Source organism: Myxocyprinus asiaticus, chromosome 4, assembly GCF_019703515.2.
Source record: "Myxocyprinus asiaticus isolate MX2 ecotype Aquarium Trade chromosome 4, UBuf_Myxa_2, whole genome shotgun sequence".
Classification (NCBI taxonomy): Eukaryota; Metazoa; Chordata; class Actinopteri; order Cypriniformes; family Catostomidae; genus Myxocyprinus; species Myxocyprinus asiaticus.
In genome coordinates this window covers 24,327,953-24,351,502 of record NC_059347.1, presented here as the reverse complement: position 1 = coordinate 24,351,502, position 23,550 = coordinate 24,327,953, and the positions used below count along the sequence as shown (strand labels likewise).

The 23,550-nt window shown below is 36.9% G+C and overlaps 1 protein-coding gene across 2 annotated transcripts in view; it reads left to right on the top strand.

Moving 5' to 3' along the window:
* Positions 1-23,550, top strand: part of LOC127436647 (adhesion G-protein coupled receptor V1) — a 214,255-nt gene that overhangs the window by 59,914 nt on the left and 130,791 nt on the right. The window contains exons 41-67 of one of the 2 annotated variants that reach the window (XM_051690924.1): positions 11-152; positions 730-995; positions 1,262-1,437; positions 1,845-1,972; positions 2,048-2,217; positions 3,348-3,494; positions 3,607-3,687; positions 3,774-4,038; positions 4,371-4,481; positions 4,711-4,933; positions 5,213-5,417; positions 5,674-5,820; positions 6,745-7,000; positions 7,372-7,574; positions 11,789-11,965; positions 13,164-13,346; positions 13,642-13,821; positions 14,159-14,323; positions 14,403-14,523; positions 16,033-16,156; positions 16,263-16,401; positions 16,712-16,897; positions 17,416-17,651; positions 17,762-17,910; positions 18,220-18,430; positions 21,392-21,611; positions 23,204-23,443. In XM_051690924.1, the coding sequence (XP_051546884.1) occupies positions 11-152; positions 730-995; positions 1,262-1,437; positions 1,845-1,972; positions 2,048-2,217; positions 3,348-3,494; positions 3,607-3,687; positions 3,774-4,038; positions 4,371-4,481; positions 4,711-4,933; positions 5,213-5,417; positions 5,674-5,820; positions 6,745-7,000; positions 7,372-7,574; positions 11,789-11,965; positions 13,164-13,346; positions 13,642-13,821; positions 14,159-14,323; positions 14,403-14,523; positions 16,033-16,156; positions 16,263-16,401; positions 16,712-16,897; positions 17,416-17,651; positions 17,762-17,910; positions 18,220-18,430; positions 21,392-21,611; positions 23,204-23,443 (4,851 nt within the window). Of the gene's footprint in view, positions 1-10; positions 153-729; positions 996-1,261; positions 1,438-1,844; positions 1,973-2,047; positions 2,218-3,347; positions 3,495-3,606; positions 3,688-3,773; positions 4,039-4,358; positions 4,482-4,710; positions 4,934-5,212; positions 5,418-5,673; positions 5,821-6,744; positions 7,001-7,371; positions 7,575-11,788; positions 11,966-13,163; positions 13,347-13,641; positions 13,822-14,158; positions 14,324-14,402; positions 14,524-16,032; positions 16,157-16,262; positions 16,402-16,711; positions 16,898-17,415; positions 17,652-17,761; positions 17,911-18,219; positions 18,431-21,391; positions 21,612-23,203; positions 23,444-23,550 lie in introns of both variants that reach the window. The other variant, XM_051690913.1, reaches the window with a different exon arrangement.

Sequence of the window (23,550 nt, the reverse complement as noted above, 5' to 3'; positions counted from 1 at the left end):
CATTATGCAGATGATCCACTTTGCGGATGGAGAACAGCACAAGTTTATTGCAGTGCACATTTTAGACGATGCCTTTCCTGAAGGGGATGAGACATTCCAGTTAATCCTAGCCAACCCATCAGCAGGACTGGAACTAGGAGAAAACACTACAGGTCTGTCATGCTGGGTAATGTACTGGAGAACATTTATGACTTTCCATTGACAAAATTGTTGCTGGTTCTGAAGTGTCTTCCAGGATTTGTTTTATTTTCAATTTGTCCTTAATTGAAAGTGAAAGTGTTAGTGAATCAATGACAGTGAGTTTTAGTTATTTTTTAATTTTATTTTTTTCAGTTCAAGTTTCATTATTTTAGATTTAGTAATTTAGCCCAAACTTAATGCCATAACTGACATACATTAAGTATTTATAACACTATACATTGTCTCAGGGCCATCTAGAGTCATCACAGTCTAGTCGCATTTTCATGTTTAATGAAGGCAGGTTGTAAAGATTTCAAATGTCATCATATACTGTGTATAACAAACTTAGACTGAAATTAATTTTTGGTCATTTTTAGTTTAGTTACTTTTGGAGTCATAACAATGTACTTTTATTTAGTTTCAGTTTTTTCCAATCATGTTAGTTTTTATTTCAGTTATCGAAAATGTTTTAATCCAGTCTTCGTTTTAGTTTTTCTTTATGATAATAACACTTGTGTGCTATAATCTTTACCTCATTTGTTTCTGTAGCTACTGTCACTATTCTCGCTAATGATGATGGCCATGGAATCATATCCTTCAACAACAGTGAGCATTTTCTGTTGAGGGAGCCCACCTCTATGTCAAGTCTGGGGGAGAGTGTGGCCACCCTCTACATCAAAAGAGACCCTCCTCAGGGCACATTTGGCACTGTGACAGTCCAGTTTACCATCACTGATGCCAATGGATCCCTCTATACTGATGATCTCACACCTTCTTATGGATTTGTTGTGCTTGAGGATGGGGATAGATTCAAGGTATGTTACAAAACTCTGATCAACAAATAAGAATGTACACTTCTTTATATTTCTTTAGGAGATTGAAAGGCATATCCCACTCAAAAATGAAAATTTGGTCATCATTTACTCACCTTCATGTTGTTCAAAACCCATATCACTTACTTTCTCCTGTGAAATACAAAAGGACATTTTAGGTAGTATGTTAGACTCAGTAAGGGTGAAAAGATGCATATAGGAACCAGTGTTTTGCCGACTCTCCATAGTGTCATTGCACTGCTTTCTAGACCTTGGAGATCTGGGCTGTACTGGATGCTGAGCCAGAGATGAACGAGACATTCACAGTTACTCTGTCCAACCCAACTGGAGGTGCTCGACTGGGAGACTCACTGCAGACTTTCATCACAGTACTGCAGAACCAGGCTCCACTTGGGCTCTTCAGAATATCTCCATCAACTAACAGGTACACATGTGTAGTTGACATATAACATGTCCATGGATTTTTTATTTAGCAGCATTAAGATTTCATTTTAAAATGCGAATCAACATAGAAGGGAAATGGTCACTATATTTGGTCATCACCTTTTGCCTTCACTTAATGTGTATTGTAGACTAAATGGTCGAGCGGTGTGGCAAATGAATTTTTACAAATATTCAAAATGTATTCCAGATAGCCTCATTAATATGAAATCATAAAAGCTGCATACATAATAAAAAGAGTACAGTATAGCATGCCACACCTCTGGAAACTTTCCAAAAGTATTTCCTGTCAACTATACATATACAATACACACACTACAGTAAGTGTGCTCTCTAATCAGAGGAGATACTGAGCTATTGTACGTCTATCTGCGTGTGTGTGATTTTCAGGACTTTGGACACTATGACAGTAGAGGAGCGTACTGGTACTGTATACCTAACTGTATCTCGTAGTAATGGACTGGAGTCAGCGGTCAGTGTGGAATGGGAGACCCGATCAGGAACAGCATTTGGCCTGAGTAAGAAAATGCACCAAGTTAAATTCAATAAATTCTGATTAACTGATTGACCAATGTTTGAATCATTTATTTCAGGGGGAGAGCAACAAGTGCTGGCTCTGTATCAGTCTTTTAGGGACAGCCTGGCCTCAGTCTGGTGTCTAGTGCCTCATGAAGACTCTGCTCTGGTTTTGAGGCTCCTTAGAGGTTCAGCTCAGAATCAGACTGTGCTCTACAAGTGGCAGGGCATCTTTGTGCCTGTGGAGGTATGAAGTACATTAACTTCTTAATTTAGTGTCAAGCAAGGTTTGGTGGAAATTATGCTCTTAATTTGATTAAAAGCTCATTAAATTCTGAATGTTGGAAAAAGCTTTAAAGATGAAGTGTCTAATATCAGCGCCACTGGTGGCATCAAACGGAATTACAATCTGTGACCTGACTGGGTTGGACATAACAAAATTGCTCAACCGATGTTGTGAGTTTGGAGCAGGACTACCTGTTTGCCCGAGCAAGTTTGAAACTGGTTTGATAACAGCCATTATTTTTGCAGTTCAGTTTGGGCCAACTATTGCATGTATTTACTGGCTTTATTAAAGGAATAGTTCACCCAAAAATAAAATGATCTCATCATGTGTTCTACCATGGAGATGTGTATGACTTTTTTTCTTCTGCAGATCATAAACAAAGATTTTGAGAAGAATATCTCAGCTCTGTTGGTCCATACAATGCAAGTGAATGGTGACCAAAATTTTGAAGCTCCAAAAAGCACATAAAGGCCACATAAAATTTAATCCAGTGGTTTAATCCATGTCTTCTGAAGCGATCCAGTTGATTTTGGGTGAGAAAAGACCAAAGTATAACTCCTTTTTCACTAAAATGTCTTCACATCAGCAGTCTCCTGATTTCAAGCTCGATTGCACTTCATAGCGCCATCTAGTGCTCTGTGCATGTGTCAAGCACTAAGATGTGTATTAAAGCTTGAAATCTTGATCTTGCATAGAGGCTGCAATAGAAAGATGTACAGTGTATAAGGAGTTACATTTTGGTCTGTTCTCACCCAAATTCGATTATATTGCTTCAGAAGACATTGATTAAACAACTGGAGTTGTATGGATTACTTTTAGACTGCCTTTATGTGCTTTTTGGAGCATCACAGCTTTGGCCCCCATTCACTTGCTTTGAATGTACTGAGATATACTTCTAAAAATCATCATTTGTTCATCTGGGATGACCTGAGGGTGAGTAAATGGTGAGAGTGTTCATTTTTGGGTGAACTATTCCTTTAATTTTAACAATGTATTAAAAGTATTTTGACTTGAAAATTAGATTTTTATTTTCTCTTATGTTTGCCCTCCAACTTCTTTCTTTCCTCGCTTTCTCACTTTTGTTCCTATAGTTTGTCAGCATCCAGAATCCCAGCTCTTGTGTGGGTTTTACAATAAGCAGCACCAGCTATGTGGCAGTGTCTCATACAGACAGCACTTTGTCATTAACTGCCACAATCAGCTTATTTCGCCTTCAGGCAGATCTTAACCTCACTCAAGTGAGTACTCTAGTGTAGTCGTTTTTATATTTTCTGTGTATTGTATATTAACTGCCATCACCAGTAGCGGTAACATTCATGGTGTGCTGAATATCTCTTTCCGCTTTTGTAGGAGCAGACTCTTACTGTGAGTGGCTTTGGTGTTAAACACTTCTCTTCTGAATCTCAGCAATATCTGATAGCTTCCAGTGAGGTAAACATAACCTGATATGTTCAAAAGAAAAATATGTATTAAAATGTATATATATATTATGCAGATCATTCACTCTGTGCCCTCAGATCTTTGTGTGGACTGGAGGCTCATTCACCCTCCATCAAAATCTAGAGTTACAAGATATTACCACAGTCATGCCCTTCAGACGAGGCAGTAGCAACCTCCAACACCTGGCTGTGTGCAGGAACAGAACCTCAGATACTTGTCTCACCTACCAGTGGAGTAATGGACGTTTCCAGAACCCTCAACCTCTAGCAATAAATGCAACAGTCAAGCAAGTGGAGTCTTTTCATATGGGGGGAGACACGTTCCTCCTCATAGTTACTGAAGGTAACATAGTAGCCTTCTTCTTTTTCTAATTCAAGATATTTAATGAATTCCTCCAATGGTGTTTATGTGTTTAGTATTATACATGGCTGGTTTATCAGCACAACCACTCCAATGGGGTTAATGTGTTTAGTACTGTAAATGGCTGGTTTATCAGCACAACCACATCCATACAGGAGATTTATAATTCAACTGTGGTTGAGATTTTCTGTCCAACATTCATTTAGGTAACACTGCTTCTGGTCTCGAAAGAAAGATTTTATTCTTGCTGGTGTTTATAAGTAGTTCACATTGACATTGTGTTTATTATTCCTCATCATAAGGTCCAAACCCAGCATGTGAAGTGTTTTTGTGGGGTTTTCAGCAAAGCTTCTTCCAGCACGCACAGTCAATCCCATTTACAGGCGTCTTTTCGGTTCACGCCTTTACCCCTCCTTCTGGAATAAGTAAGTAACTAGACAGTTTATTGCAATTTGTTAAAATAATATCAACTTTTGAGTGTTTCCAATGCCATTAAGCCTAGTTTATCCATTTTATCCATATTTCTTATTTAACAAAATAATATAGCCTAGTGTATCAACATTTAAGTTTAGAATAATGTGTATTGCATTGTCATTCACAGCAAACCATTGTTTAGATTGAGAATTTAGACTGAACATTTACCCTGTTTCTTAGTTCACCTATTGCTTGCGGGTTTAAATGGTTCAGTCCTATACTTGTGGAGGTCAGATCTGAGGCAGTTTGCTGAAGTAATGAAGCCTCCTTCTGCACGAGAGTTCCTGTATCTCCCTGTTCCATCTCTCAATTCCACCAAGAGTCTCATCATAGCCACTGGAGAGTCAAACTCTGTCGTATATGAACTGACATCAGTGTCCAACCAGTCTGACTTCATCTCCAAGTATGTTACTATGTTGAGTATGATCGTAGTAATACACATGGAACATACACACTGATCTGTCTGTCTGATTTTCTATATTTTATTGTTATGATAATGTCATGAATTATGAAATTCCAGATGAAATACCATAAACACACCTATGGAATATGATAACCACCTTGTTCTTGAATCCTTGTTCTTGCAATCACTAAGTACTATTTTTATGTGTTATTTTTCTTGTGTCATTTGTCACTTTTCGAATACTGAATGTTCATTGATATTTCCACTTCTAATGTTCAGTTCAGGAGAGCTGTTTTTCCAGCCTGGTGTGCACGAGCTGGAAATAGCAGTGAATGTAATCGATGACAACGTTCCTGAGGAAGAAGAAAACTTTCGAGTCAGCCTCAAGAACCCCAAAGGAGGAGCAGAGATTGGCTTCCGCAGTCAAGTGACCTTGATTATTCCAACAAACGATGATGCTCACGGGATTATAGGCTTTGCAAAGGTACCAGGATCTAAATATATTGTGTGCTTTACACATGCTGTTATCTGGTTGTGCACTTGCCATAATACATTTCTCTCAGTACTATGTCTGAACATATTTAAAATTATTGTTTTTTTTTTTTTGTCCATCACATTGCTTTCAATGTCTAAGAGCCTCTTTGAAGCTAATACAAAAGCTAATACATCTGTGTATTACAAAACTTCAAAACCTTATGTTATTTTTTTTTTTATAAATTTTTTTGGGTGTTACTGTACAGGACTCTTTAGTGCGTGAGGTGGATGAGCTAGAGCATGATAACCCTGTGTCTCTGAGTATTGAGAGGAGGAGAGGCAGGTTTGGCAGACTGACAGTACACTGGAGTGCCTATGGAAGTCTGGATGACATTTTTCCCACTTCTGGAGTGGTGAGAAATGCTTGCATACCATGAGTTTTTTTTTTTTTTTTTTTTTTTTTTTTTTTAAGTTGATTTAGTAATGATAAATGCCTTACCTGTAGAATTTTGTAAATGGAATAGTTCACCAAAAAATGAACATTCTCTCATCATTTTCTGACCCTCATGCAATTCCAGATGTGTATGACTTTATTTCTTCTGCAGAACACAAACAAAGATTTTTAGAAGAACATTTTAGCACTGTAGTTCCTCACAATGCAAGTTAATGGGTACCAAAATTTTGAAGCTTCAAAAAGCACATAAAGGCAACATAAAGGTAACCCATAAGATTCCAGTAGTAAAATCCATGTCTTCTGAAGCGATATGAAATGTGTGGGTAAGAAAACAATCCTTTTTACTATAAATTCTACTCCCTGCCCAGTAGGTAGCGATATGCATGAAGAATGCGAATTGCCAAAAACAAAAGAAGATTAAATATTGATCTGTTTCTCACCTATACTTACATATTTCTTCTGAAGATATGGATTTAACCACTGGAGTCGTATAGATTTATTTTATTCTGCCTTTATGTGCTTTTGGAGCTTCAAAGTTTTGGTAGCTATTCACTATATAGTATTCTTTATACGGTATGGACCAACAGAACTGAGAAATTCCTCTAAAAATCTTTGTTTGTGTTCAGCAGAAGAAAAAAAGTCATATAAGTCTGGGATGGCATGAGGTTAAGTAAATGATGAGAGAATTTTCATTTTTGGGTGAACTATTACTTTAATTCCATGCTATTAATATAATCCAAAATTGCAACTGCAACCAGCAGCCAAATGTAAAACAGTGCTCTATTTATAGATTATATATATATTATTTAAACTTATGACATATTACCTCAAAACACAATGAATTGCAGTCCCTTTTACACCTTCTTCATTTGTTCCCTTGTAGGTGACATTTTCTGGGAGTCAGGCTATTGCTACTATCACTCTGAATGTATTAGCAGATGAGTTTCCAGAGCTAGCAGAAAAAATTACTATAGTCCTGACCAAGGTCACAACGGTTGGCATAACAGATTCATCCAAAGGAGCTGTGATTGACCCTCAGCGTGGCCAAGCAAACCTCACCATTGGAGCCAACGGTTCACCTTACGGAGTAATTGGTTGGCACCTTGACTCCCAGTACTTCATCACGCCAGAACCTCAAAGTAATCCATCCACTGAACTTTGTCTCATTTGAACTCCAGTACAACAATATAATGAAATGAGTTTGACTGAAATAAAAATTGCTGTAGTGTACAGCTAAAAAAAGTCAACATTTCCTGTAATCCAAATGAACTGTTTACTGGGAAGTATGTGCTGTAGATATCTTCCAGTCATATACTTAGTCTTTGAATAGTTGGAATACTCAAAGGCAGATGAGTTCACATTTATGTTTTTTTTTTTTGTATTTTTTTGTATTTTTTGTATTTTTTTTTTTTTTTGTGCATAATAGCCTTATTAAAACAAAAAAAAAAAAAAAAAAACAATCCCGAAAAGACAATAATGTTATTTTTTTCTTTTTTCTTTTTTGCTCCAGAGAGTCCAAGCAATATCACACTAAGTATTGTGAGAGATCAAGGAGCATCAAGTGATGTATTAGTTTACTACAAAACTAAAGCGGCCCTCCACCTGCCACCTGTCAATCAGGCTACTGAGGGGATGGACTATGTGGTCAAAGAGGCCACAGTCATCATGATGGAGAATGCCACGGTTGTTTTGGTGACCATTTCCATCCTTCCAGTGAGTACTCTGCTGAGAAGCGCAAGGTCAAATTGTTTTTATGTGTAATTTGTGCAGCTTACACAGGGTTAAATGGGCATTGAAATGTTTAAGACGAGGCTCAGATTGCGGGACATTGACAGTTCAGCCAATCCAGTATGCAATCCAGACAGAGTTTGTAAAATATAATTATAATTTTAATAATTAAAATATTATATTGTTGCAAAGGTAATGATATAAAGCTACAGTACAAGTTATTCTAAAAACATTCTATAAGTAAATAGTAAATATACAGTAAAAAGTTTAAAGTAAATACAAATCTTCTATATGTAAAATGATACATGCATCATTGCATAGAAGCACTGAGAAACTCTGTGAACTGAGGTGTTACATTGCAAGAAATAGTAAGTGAATTCTGTAGCAGACAGTGAAAGTGCAGCAAAGTCACATGTGATGATTACTTGTAGAACAACAATAAATAAACTAGCTAAATAGGAAGCAGTATGACAATGTAGCAGCATTTCTGTATTTGATAGAATGTGTTCTGTTCATTTCTGCATTCCTTGTGCAAAACGTTTAGCCCCAGGTTGCTCCAGGTGGACTGTCCCTGTAATAAGTGCACTGTAAGCCACTGATACAAAGTTAGTTAGTTTAGTTACTAAATACATTTTGAGCTAAATATTTACATGATGTATAAAATGTCATGCTGTTAGGAGCCACACCTGTAAACCAAATAAGGAACTGTCATTGTTCAATATGCAACAATGAAGGAAATATTCCACATTTGTGCAAAAAAAAAAAAAACTTTTAATTGTATTAGCTATTCTTAGTAATAAATATGTAATAAATAAGTAATTAAGTCAGTGATAGGAAGTGGTTTTGTATGGCAAATCTTTGCAATAAGGTTCCATATGTTAACATTAATAAATGCATTAGGTATCATGAACTAACAACTAACATGTTTTTTAACTGCATTTATTAATCAAATTAATGTACATTTCTAAATATTGTTTTTCATTGTAAATTCATGTTAGTTCATAATGCATGAAAATGTCAACATATACAACTTTTAATGTTAAATATTTATTCGTTTGTTGACATGAATGTTATCCAAAATAATTTTGTGCTGTAAACGTATTGTTCAATGTTAGTTCATGTTAACTAATGTGGTTAACTTAGGTTATTACATAGCTCTTTGGAATTAGGGTGACCATACGTCCTATTTTTCCCGGACATGTCCTCTTTTTCGGACCTTAAAAAAACATCAGGCCGGGATTTCTACATTTGCGAAAATGTCTGGGATTTGGCATTAGTTGCATTATGATGTGCATCTGGTCTAATAGTTCATTGTGTGCGCGCGCATATTTGCATTGCTTTACCCCCTCTTTGTAAGTCCCGCCTTCTCGCACACCAATTGGTCAATTATAAGAGGCTTGCAGCAACTATTGGCCAAATTCCTGCCTGTCAGTCTCTCCGAAGCGCTGTTGTGTTCGGCATCAAACAGTTGCTTGACAGTAGCAGCAAATGACAGCTGAGTGAAAACAATGCCCAAACGAAAGTGCAAATTTATAGAAGATTTGCACAAAAAATGCTTTCGTCCAGGTCGAGATCCGTGGGAAGCAGAATGTATAACATGTAAAGCTGGCACTTATGTGTCAGTTGCTAATAAAGGTGCAAGTGATTTAGAAGCACACATTAGCTCTCCAAAGCATAAAGGGTCAGCAAAAGGTGAAAGTTCCTCAGGTAAATTAACAAACTACTTTTTTAAAATTGTTATCACATTGCTTTATTTCCCATGGCCATTCAAAATAATAGTAATAGTAAATGAAGGTACACTCATGGCATCAAATATTTAATTTTAGTACATGGACATTCAAAAGAATGTTGGAAATTTTTATTTATTTATATATATTTATGTTATGCTAATAGAGTGTCTTTTTCACTGTATTAAAGCTTGCATTCATAGTAACCACCCCCATCCACTAAGAGACTTTAGCACTGCAGTGTTTAAACATCATAAGCAAATGACAATAAAGCACATGTATCAAGTTGTGAACTGCTGCTAAGCATGAACTTTATCAAGCTATACAAATAAAGACAACAATACTAGCCTATAAAATAATTATGAGTTTCACAAACGTTCGTATGTAATTTTAATGTGTGGTCATTGTTTTCTTGTTGAACAAGATTGATGAACTGAATGAACGACATGCAGCTACTCCTTTCGTTAAGCTAATGACCAACTGGGTGTATTCGTTCAGTGGGTCAAACCAATTATATGCTCCTTCACAGCCTGCTCTCGAATGCAATTGGCCCGCACTAAAGTCATTCTTTAAAAGCAACACAAATGGAATTTGCATGTCTACAAATGTACAATAAAGACACTTTACAATTTGAGTTCAAACACAATAACCATTTTCACCATAAATGGTAGGTCTTATGTTCCTATATTTTGTCAAATGCTGGGCTTACCTTTTACCAAGGCATAGAAGTTAAAGAAATGCCTAAATATCTTACACTTTTATTTTTCATCCACAATTCATGTCATTTTAACTGTATGCTTTTCAGTGACTTTTTACATATTCATAATTTGGGGATTATGTTTTGTGCATATATACCTATAAACTTGTTTTATTGCATTTCACCCCTTTCTCTCCTTGTTGAATGCGATTGACTGACTCACATGCCGAACTGAATGAATGACATGCCTCCTTTCTTTCAGTTGGTCAGCAGATCCTCATTCACGAACGAGGTGACTGAGTGAGTCATTCATATAGTTCGCGAACAAATTTACCAGTACATTCAGTTCATTCATGAATGAGTTGTCTCATCTTGTTCAGGCTCAAACGACCAACTCGACTGGTTCAGTGAAGAACTATTTTCATTCAGTGGGACAAACCAATGATATTCATCTTCACAGCCTGCACTCGAATGCTATTGGCTCGTGATATAATCAGTCTTTAAAAGCCTCTAAAAGCAGTCTCATGCTTCGAACTAGAGCTCATTGGCTGCAAAAGGGAGAGACTTCAGTGAACAAGAAATATATGTCAGTGTATGGAAGTGAAGGAGAACAATTCATTTGCTTAAAAGATTCATTCAAAAAGACAGATTCGTTCACAAACGAAACATCACTAATTCCGAGCCATCTTTACTACGGATCACGGATTTCAGATCACTATGCAATTACTACAAGTAAACTAATAAAATAATTTAATCTCAAATCAATGTTTCATGTGTATTTACAGTATTTATTTATTTGGCAAGTACTCTTTTAATAAGTGGGATAATGAGCAGTCAACGACTGTAATTTATTACAAAATAAACACCAACAGAACTCAGATGAGGTAGATTTCAGCTGTTCAGTGATTTTCTTTCTTCTCACATAATTACGTAATTTAAACGCATATCAATATTTTATGTCCATTTATTTATTTATTAGGTTAGTAGCCATGTAATAAGCAGGATAATGCACAGTCAGCCGGTTGTTATCGCAAAATAAACCCCTTCAGGCTGATACAAGACCCCTCCACTTCGCGTCAGGGTCCTGATCATCCTGTCGAGTTTAGTTTGCGATAACTGACTGACTGTACATTATTCCTTTCTTAACAAATAACCTTATTGTAAAATGTTAATATATTTACTATATTCAATTATTTGTCTAATTGTTCAGTGTAAGTAGGATACTTATCTAAGGCTTCACTTCCTCTTAAGCACATTTTCTTCACAGTTCATCTCAGGGCACTGAGACTGAGGAGAACTTAAGCAAAGCACTGTGCTGGAGATATTGAGGAGAAAGACTGTCCTCCTGCTGCCTACAGAAAAAGCCAGAAACCACTTGCTATGACCACCACTGAAACCCTGAATTTTTTTTTTTTTTTTTTTTTTTTAAAGTAGTTCACTGCCAGCAAATTGCAGTGGTTGTTAGATATTTTTGCATATTTTGCAGCCTCAAAAACCACATGTTGAATTTGTTTGGGCTGAATGTTTTTATTTTTTATTTATTATGACATAAATCAGCAGGTTCTAAGAAAATAATTGTACAGAAACTGCTTGGATGTTATTCAGAATCACTGCTGGTTAAAACTGTACCTCCTGTTGAGCCACATGGGGTTTCTTAGGGTTTTTAATGAAGACAGTATGTGTCATTGTGATAAGTGTATATATATATATATATATATATATATATATGTGTGTGTGTGTGTGTGTGTGTGTGTGTGTGTGTGTGTTGTTCATAGGATGATATTCCTGAACTGGCTGAGACATTCCTTGTACACATCACAAGAGTTGAACTATTGGGTGGAGACACAGAAGCAGGTCAGCCAAGCATAAGGAGACCTGGTCTGGAGGTAGCCGAGGTCACCATCCAGGAGAATGATGATCCAAGAGGAGTCCTCCGCTTCAATGTCTCAAAGGTTTATTTACAAGTTTACTCTCTTACCTATTCTATTTAATAGTTTGTATCGTGTTTATTACCTATTCTGTTTAATAGCTAAAACATCACTTACTATTAAGCATATTTAAAGTCAGGAATAAACAATCTTCAGCAAGTAACTTGTCCTGTGTTTGTGCTACAGACATGAAAGATACCTCAAATCCTGTGGTTTGTTGAGAAGATGTGTACTTTTTTTTTAAAAAATTTAGACTTGTTTAAAGAAGTTATACATTGGAGGCCAAAAGTTTAGAATAATGTACAGATTTAGCTGTTTTGGAAGGAAATTGGTACTTTAATTCACCAAAGTGGCATTCAACTGATCACAAAATATAGTTAGAACATTACTGATGTAAAAAAAAACAGCACCATCACTATTTGAAAAAAGTCATTTTTGATCAAATCTAGACAGGCCCCATTTCCAGCAGCCATCACTCCAACACCTTATCGTTGAGTAATCATGCTAAATTGCTAATTTGGTACTAGAAAATCACTTACCATTATATCAAACACAATTGAAAACTATTTGGTTCATTAAATGAATCTTAACATTGTCTTTGTGTTTGTTTTTGAGTTGCCACAGTATGCAACAGACTGGCATGTCTTAAGGTCAATATTAGGTCAAACATGGCAAAAAAGAAACAGCTTTCTCTAGAAACTTGTCAGTCAGTCATTGTTTTGAGGAATGAAGGCTATACAATGCTTGAAATTGCCAAAAAAACTAAAGATTTCATACAAAGGTGTAGACCACAGTCTTCAAAGACAAAGGACAACTGACTCTAACAAGGACAGAAAGAGTTGTGGAAGGCCAGATGTACAACTAAACAAGAGGATAAGTACATCAGAGTCTCTAGTTTGAGAAATAGACACCTCACATGTCCTCAGCTGACAGCTTCATTGAATTCTACCCTCTCAACACCAGTGATGAGTGGGGCGATGAGCTGTTTTGTAAGAAATCACCCAGAACATCCTAGCAACCGCATAGCGACGCATTAAAAAAAAAAAAACACTCAAAACACCAACAACACCCTTACATCTTGGGGGCAAGCACCTCTCTAGTTACTTTTTTATCCCAAATATTTATGATTTATCACTCACCTATTATACATGTATCATTCACGTTTATCATTGTATCTTTACTATTAATAAAGCAAACATTTCTGAAATTTATTTTTCTGTAGGATGTTTCTGGGGCAGTGTTGGCCAATGAGGTACCCACACCTGGAAATATCCTTCATCTGGCAGTCATGAGAATGGCTGGTACAACTGGTAGGGTGGTGCTTTACTGGGAAGCCCAAGCGGTCACGGCCAGCACTGAGGACTTCAGTCCTTCCTCAGGAAACCTCACGTTTCTAGAGGGACAGGTAAAGATCAATAGTAGAAATCTCTCTTTTTTAATTATTTACTTATTTTTAACATTTTAAATAACTAGATGTTTTGAATAATTTGTTTCAACAGATTATGCAGTGAATGGTACCAAATTTTGCTTGAAAATTAACTGTATATTTCTTTAAAAAGTTATTTTGGAGATTGGTGAAATAGATGAATGAATTTTAATAAAACTTGAACTATTATTATTATTTTTTTATTATTATTATTTTTTTTTTTTACTATAATTATTTTACCCAATCTTGTTCAAAAAATTTGACTTTTTTGCAGGCAGTGGCCAGTATTGAGATCACCATCATTGATGACATAATTGTGGAGTCTATGGAGACTTTTATTGTGAAACTGGTACGAGTCATAGGAGGTGCAAGGTTGGGGGATGAGACATCTGTAGTAATCAGCATCCCGGCCAATGATTCTCCCCTTGGTCGGTTTGGGTTTGAGGAGCTAATGGTAACATTTTTATAATAACTCTGGATATTAGTTTTACATTATCTTTCTGCAGCTTGCCTAAATGTCATATTTGTCTTGATTGTCAACAATTATTTATTTATATTTTAGCTGAATTGCTTTGTGATTCTTTATGTTTCATTTTCATGTAACAATTTTGCATTAGTGCCGTGATACCTTTTGTGGTAATTTCATGAAGCCCTACAACTGGGTTAACTCTGTGTTAACTAGTCTAAGTGCATTCAGCTGGTGTGGACTGGGAAGATTAGTCTTAGCCTTAACAAGTATTTTTTTTAATTTTTTTTTTTTACTATTACCAACGAATGGGCTCTTGTTCCAGGTCTCTGTGTCTGAGCCTCGGTTTGTGAATGACCCTGCTTCCGTAGCTACACTGACTGTAGTGCGTAGCTCAGGAGGTGAAGGAGTGGTCCATTTGATCTGGCTTCTGCAGGAAGAGGGCAAAGACGATCTAAGCCCTCGTAATGGAACACTCATATTTAATGGAGTAGGTTTGGGACTAACTGTTTTTATTGATTGAACAAAATTGTTACTATGCCACTATAAACTGCTTTACTGTTTTGTAGACTGAGTCAAAGAAGACCCTGATAATTCAGGCTTTGGCTGATGCTGTGCTGGAGGGAGAGGAGAGATTCACTATCCAGCTTCTGTCTCCAAAGAATGAGCCAGTCATTGATCCAGTTAGAGGTTTGCGATCACATTATATCCATTTATAACATTTGGAAATCGGTTAATGCTTCAGGTCATTGTAAATATCACTGTTGGGTTGTCCTGGTGCTTATTTATAAAAGCTCTGTTGTAAGCTTCAATTCTTTATCATCCTGTAGGGCATATTTGACTAGTTAAGATGTTAGGTTAATTTTGTAACTCTGATAACATGAGTGAGATATTTCACTAAGGGAAAATCTAAGGCATGGCCGATTGAGGAAGAACCAATTGACAACATCTTTCAGAATGACAGACCAATCACTGAAGCGTATATAGACAGCTGCAGCTCACTGCTGTGCTATTCTCAGCATATCTACAGTATACATCATGCCAGTTTGAAAGGAGGGCGGTGAGGTGAGATACCTCACTTCTGTTATCAGAGAACCGGGGTTACAAAGTAACTTAATGTTCTCTTTTGAACATTTGTTCGGTATCTCACCAAGGGATATAGACAACTCCTATATTGCAGATATGCTGTACGAGACAGACACAGCAGCCGAATAATAAAAAGGCAGCCAACATAACTTTAGCTTTAGCTACCGTTACACACATAAAACCTATCCCCTTATTACAAAAAGGATCTTATTCCCTTATTCAGTCCCTTGTGTGTGAATGCTTATAGCGCATCACACACTGCCCCTACACCAAGAACTGATTGGGACAGTGACGGCTCAGTCACATCCAGCCTGTAGTATTTCACAAATGTGTGCAGAGACACCAAGCTTGCCGCAGTGCATATGTCTTGAACTGAAATTCCTGTAAATAAAGCCCAGGAAGTGGCCATACCCCTAGTGGAGTGTGCTCGTAGTCCTGGCGGTTGTTGCAAATTTGCACTTTTGTAACTCAACACAATCGCGTCAGCAACCCAATGGGAGAGATGCTGACGGGAAATAGGTTTACCCTTATTAGTGTCAGCCCTGAAGAGCTGATTACACTTACTTTGTGCTCTCGTCTTCGGCACATAAGTATGCAATGTACATACCGTCCATTCCACCTGTGCTCTCTGGTATTTTAGCTGCGGCCATAACATGACGTCCTTCACCCACTTCATTCTGTTAACTCAACGTGCAAGCTTACAACCATGGAGCAGTATTATACAGCACTCTCAGCTAATAAACTCCTACTTTCTCTTTTGATATGAACTAAATTGCATCAAAAATGAAAATAAACACATTTCAGCATAGATGAGAGCGAAAACAGATATAATTCACGAGAATGAAAAACTCGCATTGTCTGTAAACTGTTGAGCTACAAACTCCAATTATGCGTCTGATGAGTGCAGCTTCAACAAACTTTTTGGGGAAGAGAGCGAGAATTGCGCAGCAGTGAGCTGCAGCGATCTATATATGCAAGGGATGTGGGACTCCCTGATTGTTACAGCGATTGGTCTGTCATTCTGACAGATGTTGTCAATCAGTGCTTCCTCAATTGGTTAGAAAGAGAACTTCTATTTGCATAATTTATTTGCTGTTCTTTTCTTTCCATCAGGTGTTGCTACTTTTGTTATTCAAGCTGACGTGGGTGCCCTGGGAACCGTAGGGATAGCTGATTCCAGCAGGAATGTTCTGATTGGAGAGCCAAGGAGCAATTACAATGGCACAGCTCTGGTCAGGTAAACATCTCTCCTCTTCCAACCAACAGAGTTGGCTGTAACATTAATTCATGAATCATGTTGGCATTTAAGTTTCTAAAGATCAATAGTGTTCTATCAATGGCAGTCTTGTAAGAGGTCCCGGCATCTTTGGTGAGATTGAGATCTACTGGAACATTACCCCAGCTGCAGAAACACAGTTTGAGGAAACCTCAGGGAAAGTTATCATGAAAGACCGTCAGTCTGCTGCTACGATTCAGCTAAAGGTATACCTTTTGAGCCTCTTTAACATATGTGCCACTTTGCATCTTTCAACCTCCATATTTAAAAAACAGCCATAGACATGGAGCCTGCATACATTCTAAAAAAAACTTTGGGAATGATCTTTGTTGATGTTCCAGTCTCTGTAAGGTATGGCAAATTCCTAATGATCAAACCTGTCCCATGGATCCCTGTTTTGAACAAGCATAACTTTTTCTCACTTTAATAAATAGTTTATCCCTTTTAAACTGTAAAAATTAAACCTTAGAGCATTGACACTCTGATGTAAAATCAATTCCCTCTTTGTTGCTGCAGGCGCTAAAGGATGAGATCCCAGAAGAAAGACATGAATATCAGCTTAGACTAAGCTCTCTTACTCCTGGATCTGCAATCAGCACAGACAGACAACACACCACCATCACTATGGCTGCCAGTGACCTTCCCTATGGCCTCTTCTCTTTTTCCCAACCTTCTTTGCGTGCCACAGAAGAAGACAAAGCTGTGAGGCCCAATACATTACCACTAATGAGATATCTAACCACAATCAACAGGTTATGTGTTACTGCTTTTCCCCATTGATTGGGAAAGTCATTGAAGATCTTGATCCCTTGACTCATGGAAAGTTTTCTTTGGGACGAAAAGAATCAGACTTTGTGCCAAAGTTTGTGTCAATAATGGTGAACCCAAGATTTAACAATGTCTATTTTAGTGTGTGTATTATAATGGAGCAATTCAGAGGAAGTTAGAAATTTTGAATTAAATAATGGGCCAATTAAGTCATTTCTAATTTACATGCTAAGTTTAGAATGTTGGAATTTTCCTAAAATCAAGATTCTTGGAAACTGGAGATGGGGATGGGGATGAAGATAATTATTTGCATCCCTTATTTTCAATCCAAAATCAAGATCGTTCACTCTCTTTTTGACAAATACACAGAATGGTTGTTGGGAAAGTTACAGTAATACCTTCAACTTGTGGCTTGAGTGCAGTGTGTTACACAGTGTCTATTCTCTTACCAGGGAAATGTGACCATTGTTCGCTCCATGGGCCTGTTTGGCAGTGTGTGGGTCAGTTACCACACAGAAGGCAGAACTGCAATCAGTGGACAGGATTTTGGACAATCCTCTGGTCGAGTGCTGTTCAACCCTGGGGAGACATCAAGGGTCATCACACTGACTATACTAGATGATGATCTTCCTGAAGGCCCAGAGGATTTCTTCCTCAACATTACTCTAGTGGAGCTTTTGAACAGCAGGTAGAGTTTAGCCTTCACTCTAAAATCTAAATTACATGGATTCAAAGCTAGCTAGTATTGGTTGCTGTGCATGATGTGAATGTAATTTATTTATTTTCTCTTGTGCATAGTTCCATGGATTTTACAGTGAGAGAGTATGGCCTTCAGATTGACCAGCCTCCTGCTATTGGCAGTCTTTCTTCCATCATGGTGATTATCCAGAAAAATGACAATGCTGAAGGCATCGTGGAGTTTGATCCGAAATATGTCAACATCACTGGTATTCTTACATGCTTTTTTATTCTCTGCTCTTTTGTGATATTTTCCCCATATTATTAATAAAGAGAAATATTAGGAAATTGACACAGAGACTAAATCTATAAATGGCTTGCTTGTATTTGTCAATGCATATTAAGCTGGTATGTGAGAAATTTTTTTAACTTTGAAAGAATTACACATCTAACCTTTAAATAATGTGAATAATGACAGTATGTCATAGTAAGTAGTATGTGTATGTACAGTATGTGAATGTGAACAATACACTCAATCTATTTGTTGTCAGTCTCTCACTGATTTTTTTGCATCACAGTTGAGGAGGATGTAGGAATTGTATCCATCCTTGTACTGAGGCGTATTGGATCCTATGGGCAGATCACAGCAGAGTTTATCTCCAGAGGTTTGACTGCTCAACCTTATTCGGATTACATCCTTTTCAATGGGTCCATAAATGGGTCCATCACCTTTCAGCATGGCCAGACACTTCAATACATCAATGTTTCCATAATTGATGATATTGAGAGGTAAGGAAGGGGTCGTCTCAATCCACAAGGCCATTTTTGAGTGATTTTGCAATGGATTTTGCCAAAAAAGCTATTTCTATGGCAGGTTATTCAGTTTGCTTACACACTTAATATACATTGTGCCCAAACAGCATTAGGACACTTAAGGCCCCGACATACTTCATACAAAATCAGGGAGCAAATGGGTGGGATGTAATTTAGAACAAAATCTGGCCAAAACTAAGATGTTTTTTAGTTTGTTTTGGTGGTTTGTAACAGCTCGCCAGAACGAAATTTCTGGAAAACTTTGTACCGGCTGCTAAACACCTTCTTACTTTTGGTCGTTGTCATCGGTATGTGTGACCTGGAGATCAGTCAACATGAACACATCAGTGTGCAGAATTATTAGCGAGCTGGGCCAAACTTACCCACATCTGTATGATTGTTCGCATAGAGACATTTTCCAAGAATATGCCATGCGATTTGTTTTGTGTGTATGTTTAGTCTTCAAAAGGAATGTAAAACTACTCAAATACTAGAAAGTGCCTCCATTCACTTTCTTGTTATGTTGGCTTGAGAACATACTGATATTCTATTAAAACTTATTATTATTCTTCCGAGACTAAAATTTCTAACTCCTCCTAAAGCTTTTAAGCTACATGCACCAAACTCGGCACAGATATTCAGACTGGTCTGACTCGGATTGCTTTATCTTTTCTAACTGATCGGACTTCCGGTATTCCCATATCGGACTTCCAAACAGGACAGATTTTAAATTGACTCCCATTCAAGGTGTGAAAACTTTTCCCTGTAATAACTCCTTTAGAGTATTCAATCTACTTCCTATCACTCCACCACTCATACGTTCTATCTATCACTCCATCACTTTCTTTTTCTATCTTTACATCACTCTTTTTATTTTTTATTTCACTCCATCACTTTAACACCCTAGCAACTGCATACAACCTAGCAACTATTTAGTGCACCCTAGCAACCAAAACCCATTGACTGCCATTCTAAATGGCTTAGATGGATATCTCCTGATCAGAATGTCCTACAGACATGAGAGTTGGCTTGTTTGAATTGGGTGAGCAATCAGTCTTCAAGTATCATCATGGAAACTACTTAGCCATGCCCTAGCAACCATTTAGAGCACCCTAGCAACCAAACCCCTTTGACTTCCATTCAAAAAGCTGAGTGTGATATCTTCAGATCAGAATGTCCTACAGACTTGAGAGTTGGCTTGTTTGAATTGGGTGAGCAATCAGTCTTCAAGTATCATCATGGAAACTACTTAGCTACACTCCAGCAACCATTTAGAGCACCCTAGCAATCAAACCCCATTGACTTCCATTTAAAATCACTTAGATGGGTATCTCAGGGTCAGAATGTCATAGAGACTTCATTGTTGGCTTGTATGACTCAGAACAGCAAGCAGCCTTCTTGCTATCACACTGGCAACATGGCTTACCCTAACAACCAAGTAACAAATCACATATCTCTGCACCAGAACATCGTAGAGACTTCCGGGTTGACTTATTTCACTCAGGATGGCAAGGAGCCTTGTTAAGTATCACCCTGGTAACTGCATAGCAACCAGATAGGGTTACCCTAGCAACCAAGTAACAAATCACATATCTCTGCACCAGAACATCGTAGAGACTTCCGGGTTGACTTATTTCACTCAAGATCGAATGGAGGCTTGATAAGTATCACCCTGGTAACTGCATAGCAACCAGATAGGGTTATCCTAGCAACCAAGTAACAAATCACATATCTCTGCATCAGAACATTGTAGAGACTTCCGACTTATTTCACTCAGGATGGCAAGAAGCCTTTTGAGTATCACTTCTATCTATCTATCTATCTATCTATCTGATAGACTGAATGGTCTTATAATCTTTAAACTTTGAACTTTTAAAACTACTACTTAAACTTGTAACTACTTCAAACTTAAAACCTTCAAACTTCAAGCTTTTACTACTTCAAACTTTCAGGCTAAGCTATCTCAAGCCAACATCAAAGTTTGTCTTGACGAACTTTTTTATCTAGTTTGATATGCTGCTTCACTCAGGTGCCGTCTGCAGCTGAAAGCCATTCACACATCTGCCCAAAGTGATATATGCCTCTCATATAATCATTATTTTGTCTGTATTCTGACCGTTAACACTCTTTTATACAAACATCTTTGCAGTCGTATCAGTGCCATCACAGAATAGAATAACTGGCACATATTTTGGCTGTTTATAGCGTGTTAACATAATGCAGAATTTAAATAAGACAAATTACACATTATCTACTACATATACTATATTGCTTTAAATAATCATTGAGTGGTTAAAACAGCCTCTTTTACTGAACTCATGTGAATTCTACTCATAACATATGGCATGAAGTCATTGATAACACATTTTAATGTAATATTAGTTTATGTTTTACATAGTCTTGAGTGTCCTCATATTTAAATGCTCCTCTAAATGCCTCCGACAGCAGCATGTATGCAGGGGCCTTTAAGCCAAACTTAAAAATGTGTGAATGTCATTGCATTAGATGTCAAACGTTACATTTCTTTTAAAGAAATATGGCACAACTACACTTTTTAAGCTGAACAATTTTCAAAAAGAAGTTAGTTTATTAATTATAAAACAATACCGTTCTAAATTAAGACATACATTTGGACAATCTCTGGTTCAAATGAGCAGAACATGTCAGTAGTGTGTAATGTGATGAACTACAACTGTGGTAACTCTGCTAAGACACCTGTGTGAACTTGAGGGGAAATGCCATTTGTTTTGATATTTTGTTACCTAATGTATTTGTTACATTTTTAAGCGTGGCTTAAGTCAAATACTTTTTGGAGCCACTTTATACACTGCAGTTGGAATGGTTGACAATTGTCAGTTAAGTGTAACAGTGTTGTAAACTACATATTTTAGGGTGTTTCATTGATGATTTGTTTATTTATTTATATATATATTCCAGTGAATTTAATGAGATATTTGAGATACAACTTACCGGTGCCACAGGAGGTGCCATACTAGGAGCTCACCTAATTGCACGGATTACAATTGCCAAGAGTGACTCACCAAATGGTGTTGTACGATTCATCAACCAAAGCACCGTTACCATCCCAAACCCCAACAGTACCCTCAGACTGGCCCTTTTCATAGAGAGAGCACATGGAGTGCTTGGAGATGCCACGGTGAGTCTAGACTATGACCTCACACTTCTGCTCTCCATATGCCCAGAATATAAGTGGGGAAGCACTTGGAGGACAGACAGACCTTTGACTGAATTTTTCCATTGATTTGTATATTTAATATTATGATAAATGAATGTCATGGAAAGTTTTGGTGAATGAAAATTCAGAACATGATCTGTGAAGTGAATACGGGGTGTTTTAGAATATCCCTGTAGAATATACTAGAATATACATAAATAATAGATAGCATACTTAATATTGAAGCATGTTTTTGATACTTTATAACTTTTCTTTATCTTACGAGAACTGGTTATAAACACAATTTCAACTTGATAACATATGTGAAACAGCCTCCATGAAAAATGTTACATCACTAATGTGGTAACACTACAATAAGGTTCCATTTATTAACATTAGTAAAAGCTGAAGTATGTAACTGTTTCAGTGTAAAAATACTTTCTTCTATCCCAACTTAATATATAGAGACAACTAAAAGTAAGCCATACACAGGTTAATTTTCTTGAAAACTGTAAACATTTTGTCTCTGTGGCACTAGAATTGTTTTTTTTGTTTTTTTGAACGACCTGCTTAGACCCACCCCAACAACGTTTCTTAACCAATGGTGTGAGTTGGGGCGGGACTATCTATTTGTTTGACCAACAGCAGACAGGGGCCATATTCAGAAAGCTGTTTTGAATGCAAAGTTTTATTTTTTGCCCTTTGTTGGCACAAGTGGCACAGAAATTACATACTTCAGCTTTAACAACATTAGTTAACATGAGCTAACAATAAACAATACTTCAACAGAATTTATTATTCTTGGTTAATGTCAATTTCAACATATACATTTTTTAAATCAAAAGTTGTGTTTGTTAAAATTAGTTAATGCACTATGAACTAACATTAACTAACAATGAACATTTTTTTTTTATTAACTAGCATTACAAAGATCAATAAATGCTGTAAAAATATAATGTTCATTGTTTGATCATGATTGCTAATGCATTAACACATTTTAACTTATAGAACCTTATTGTTAAGTGCTTGGCATCTTTGTGACCCTAGTTATAAAAAATTATGCCAATGCTAAGCATTTATTCATATGCTAAGATTCTCTGATTGGTGTAGTACACTGTAGAAAAATACTCCCGTCGTTTTTCTATTTTATATTATTTATCTTATACATTTTTTTTGCTGGTGTCAAATGTTTCTAGAATGATACCAATCACATTTCTGACAAGCACATGTCTACTCTGCGGTAAAATCAAGGGATAAAGCTTCAGTAATATGGGGTTTGAGTAGGTCAGAGGAACATATACATGCAAGAATTTGAAGTTAAAATAAGAGGTTAATTTTATACATGCTTCTCTGGGACCTCAAACTTAAAAACAGTAAATCTCAATAGAACATTAGGGTTAAGGAGACTGTGACTTTCAAGAATATTTTGTTTATAATAACTAAAATGTTGTAAGTCAGGATAATAGTGTATAAACAGAAGAAAAATATATTATTTATTATTATTTTTTCAAGTATGTTTTTTTATTTGAATTTCCTTTCTCATGTGTACCTTTTTCTTCTGCTCACTCGCTCAGGTAACATGGAAGATTCTAGGTCCAAACTCAAATGAGGTTTTACCATCAGAAAACACAGACTTTGGGGAACCAGTGAATGGATCATTTAGATTCAGAGATGGGGAGGGGGGTATGCGCAGCATAGAGCTGAAGATTCTGCCACACGGTGAGGTGGAGGTGACAGAGAAATTCATTGTTGTGCTCAGTATCCTTTCAGGAGAGATGGACATTGACCCCAGAGCTGGATCTGTCACACTCACGGTAGGTCCTGATGACAAACAAGAAAAAGTGAAAACCTCTTAATTTATGGTAGTTTGAGGACAAACTTGATTGCAATTTTCAATCAATCATTTCATGTATGGTGCACT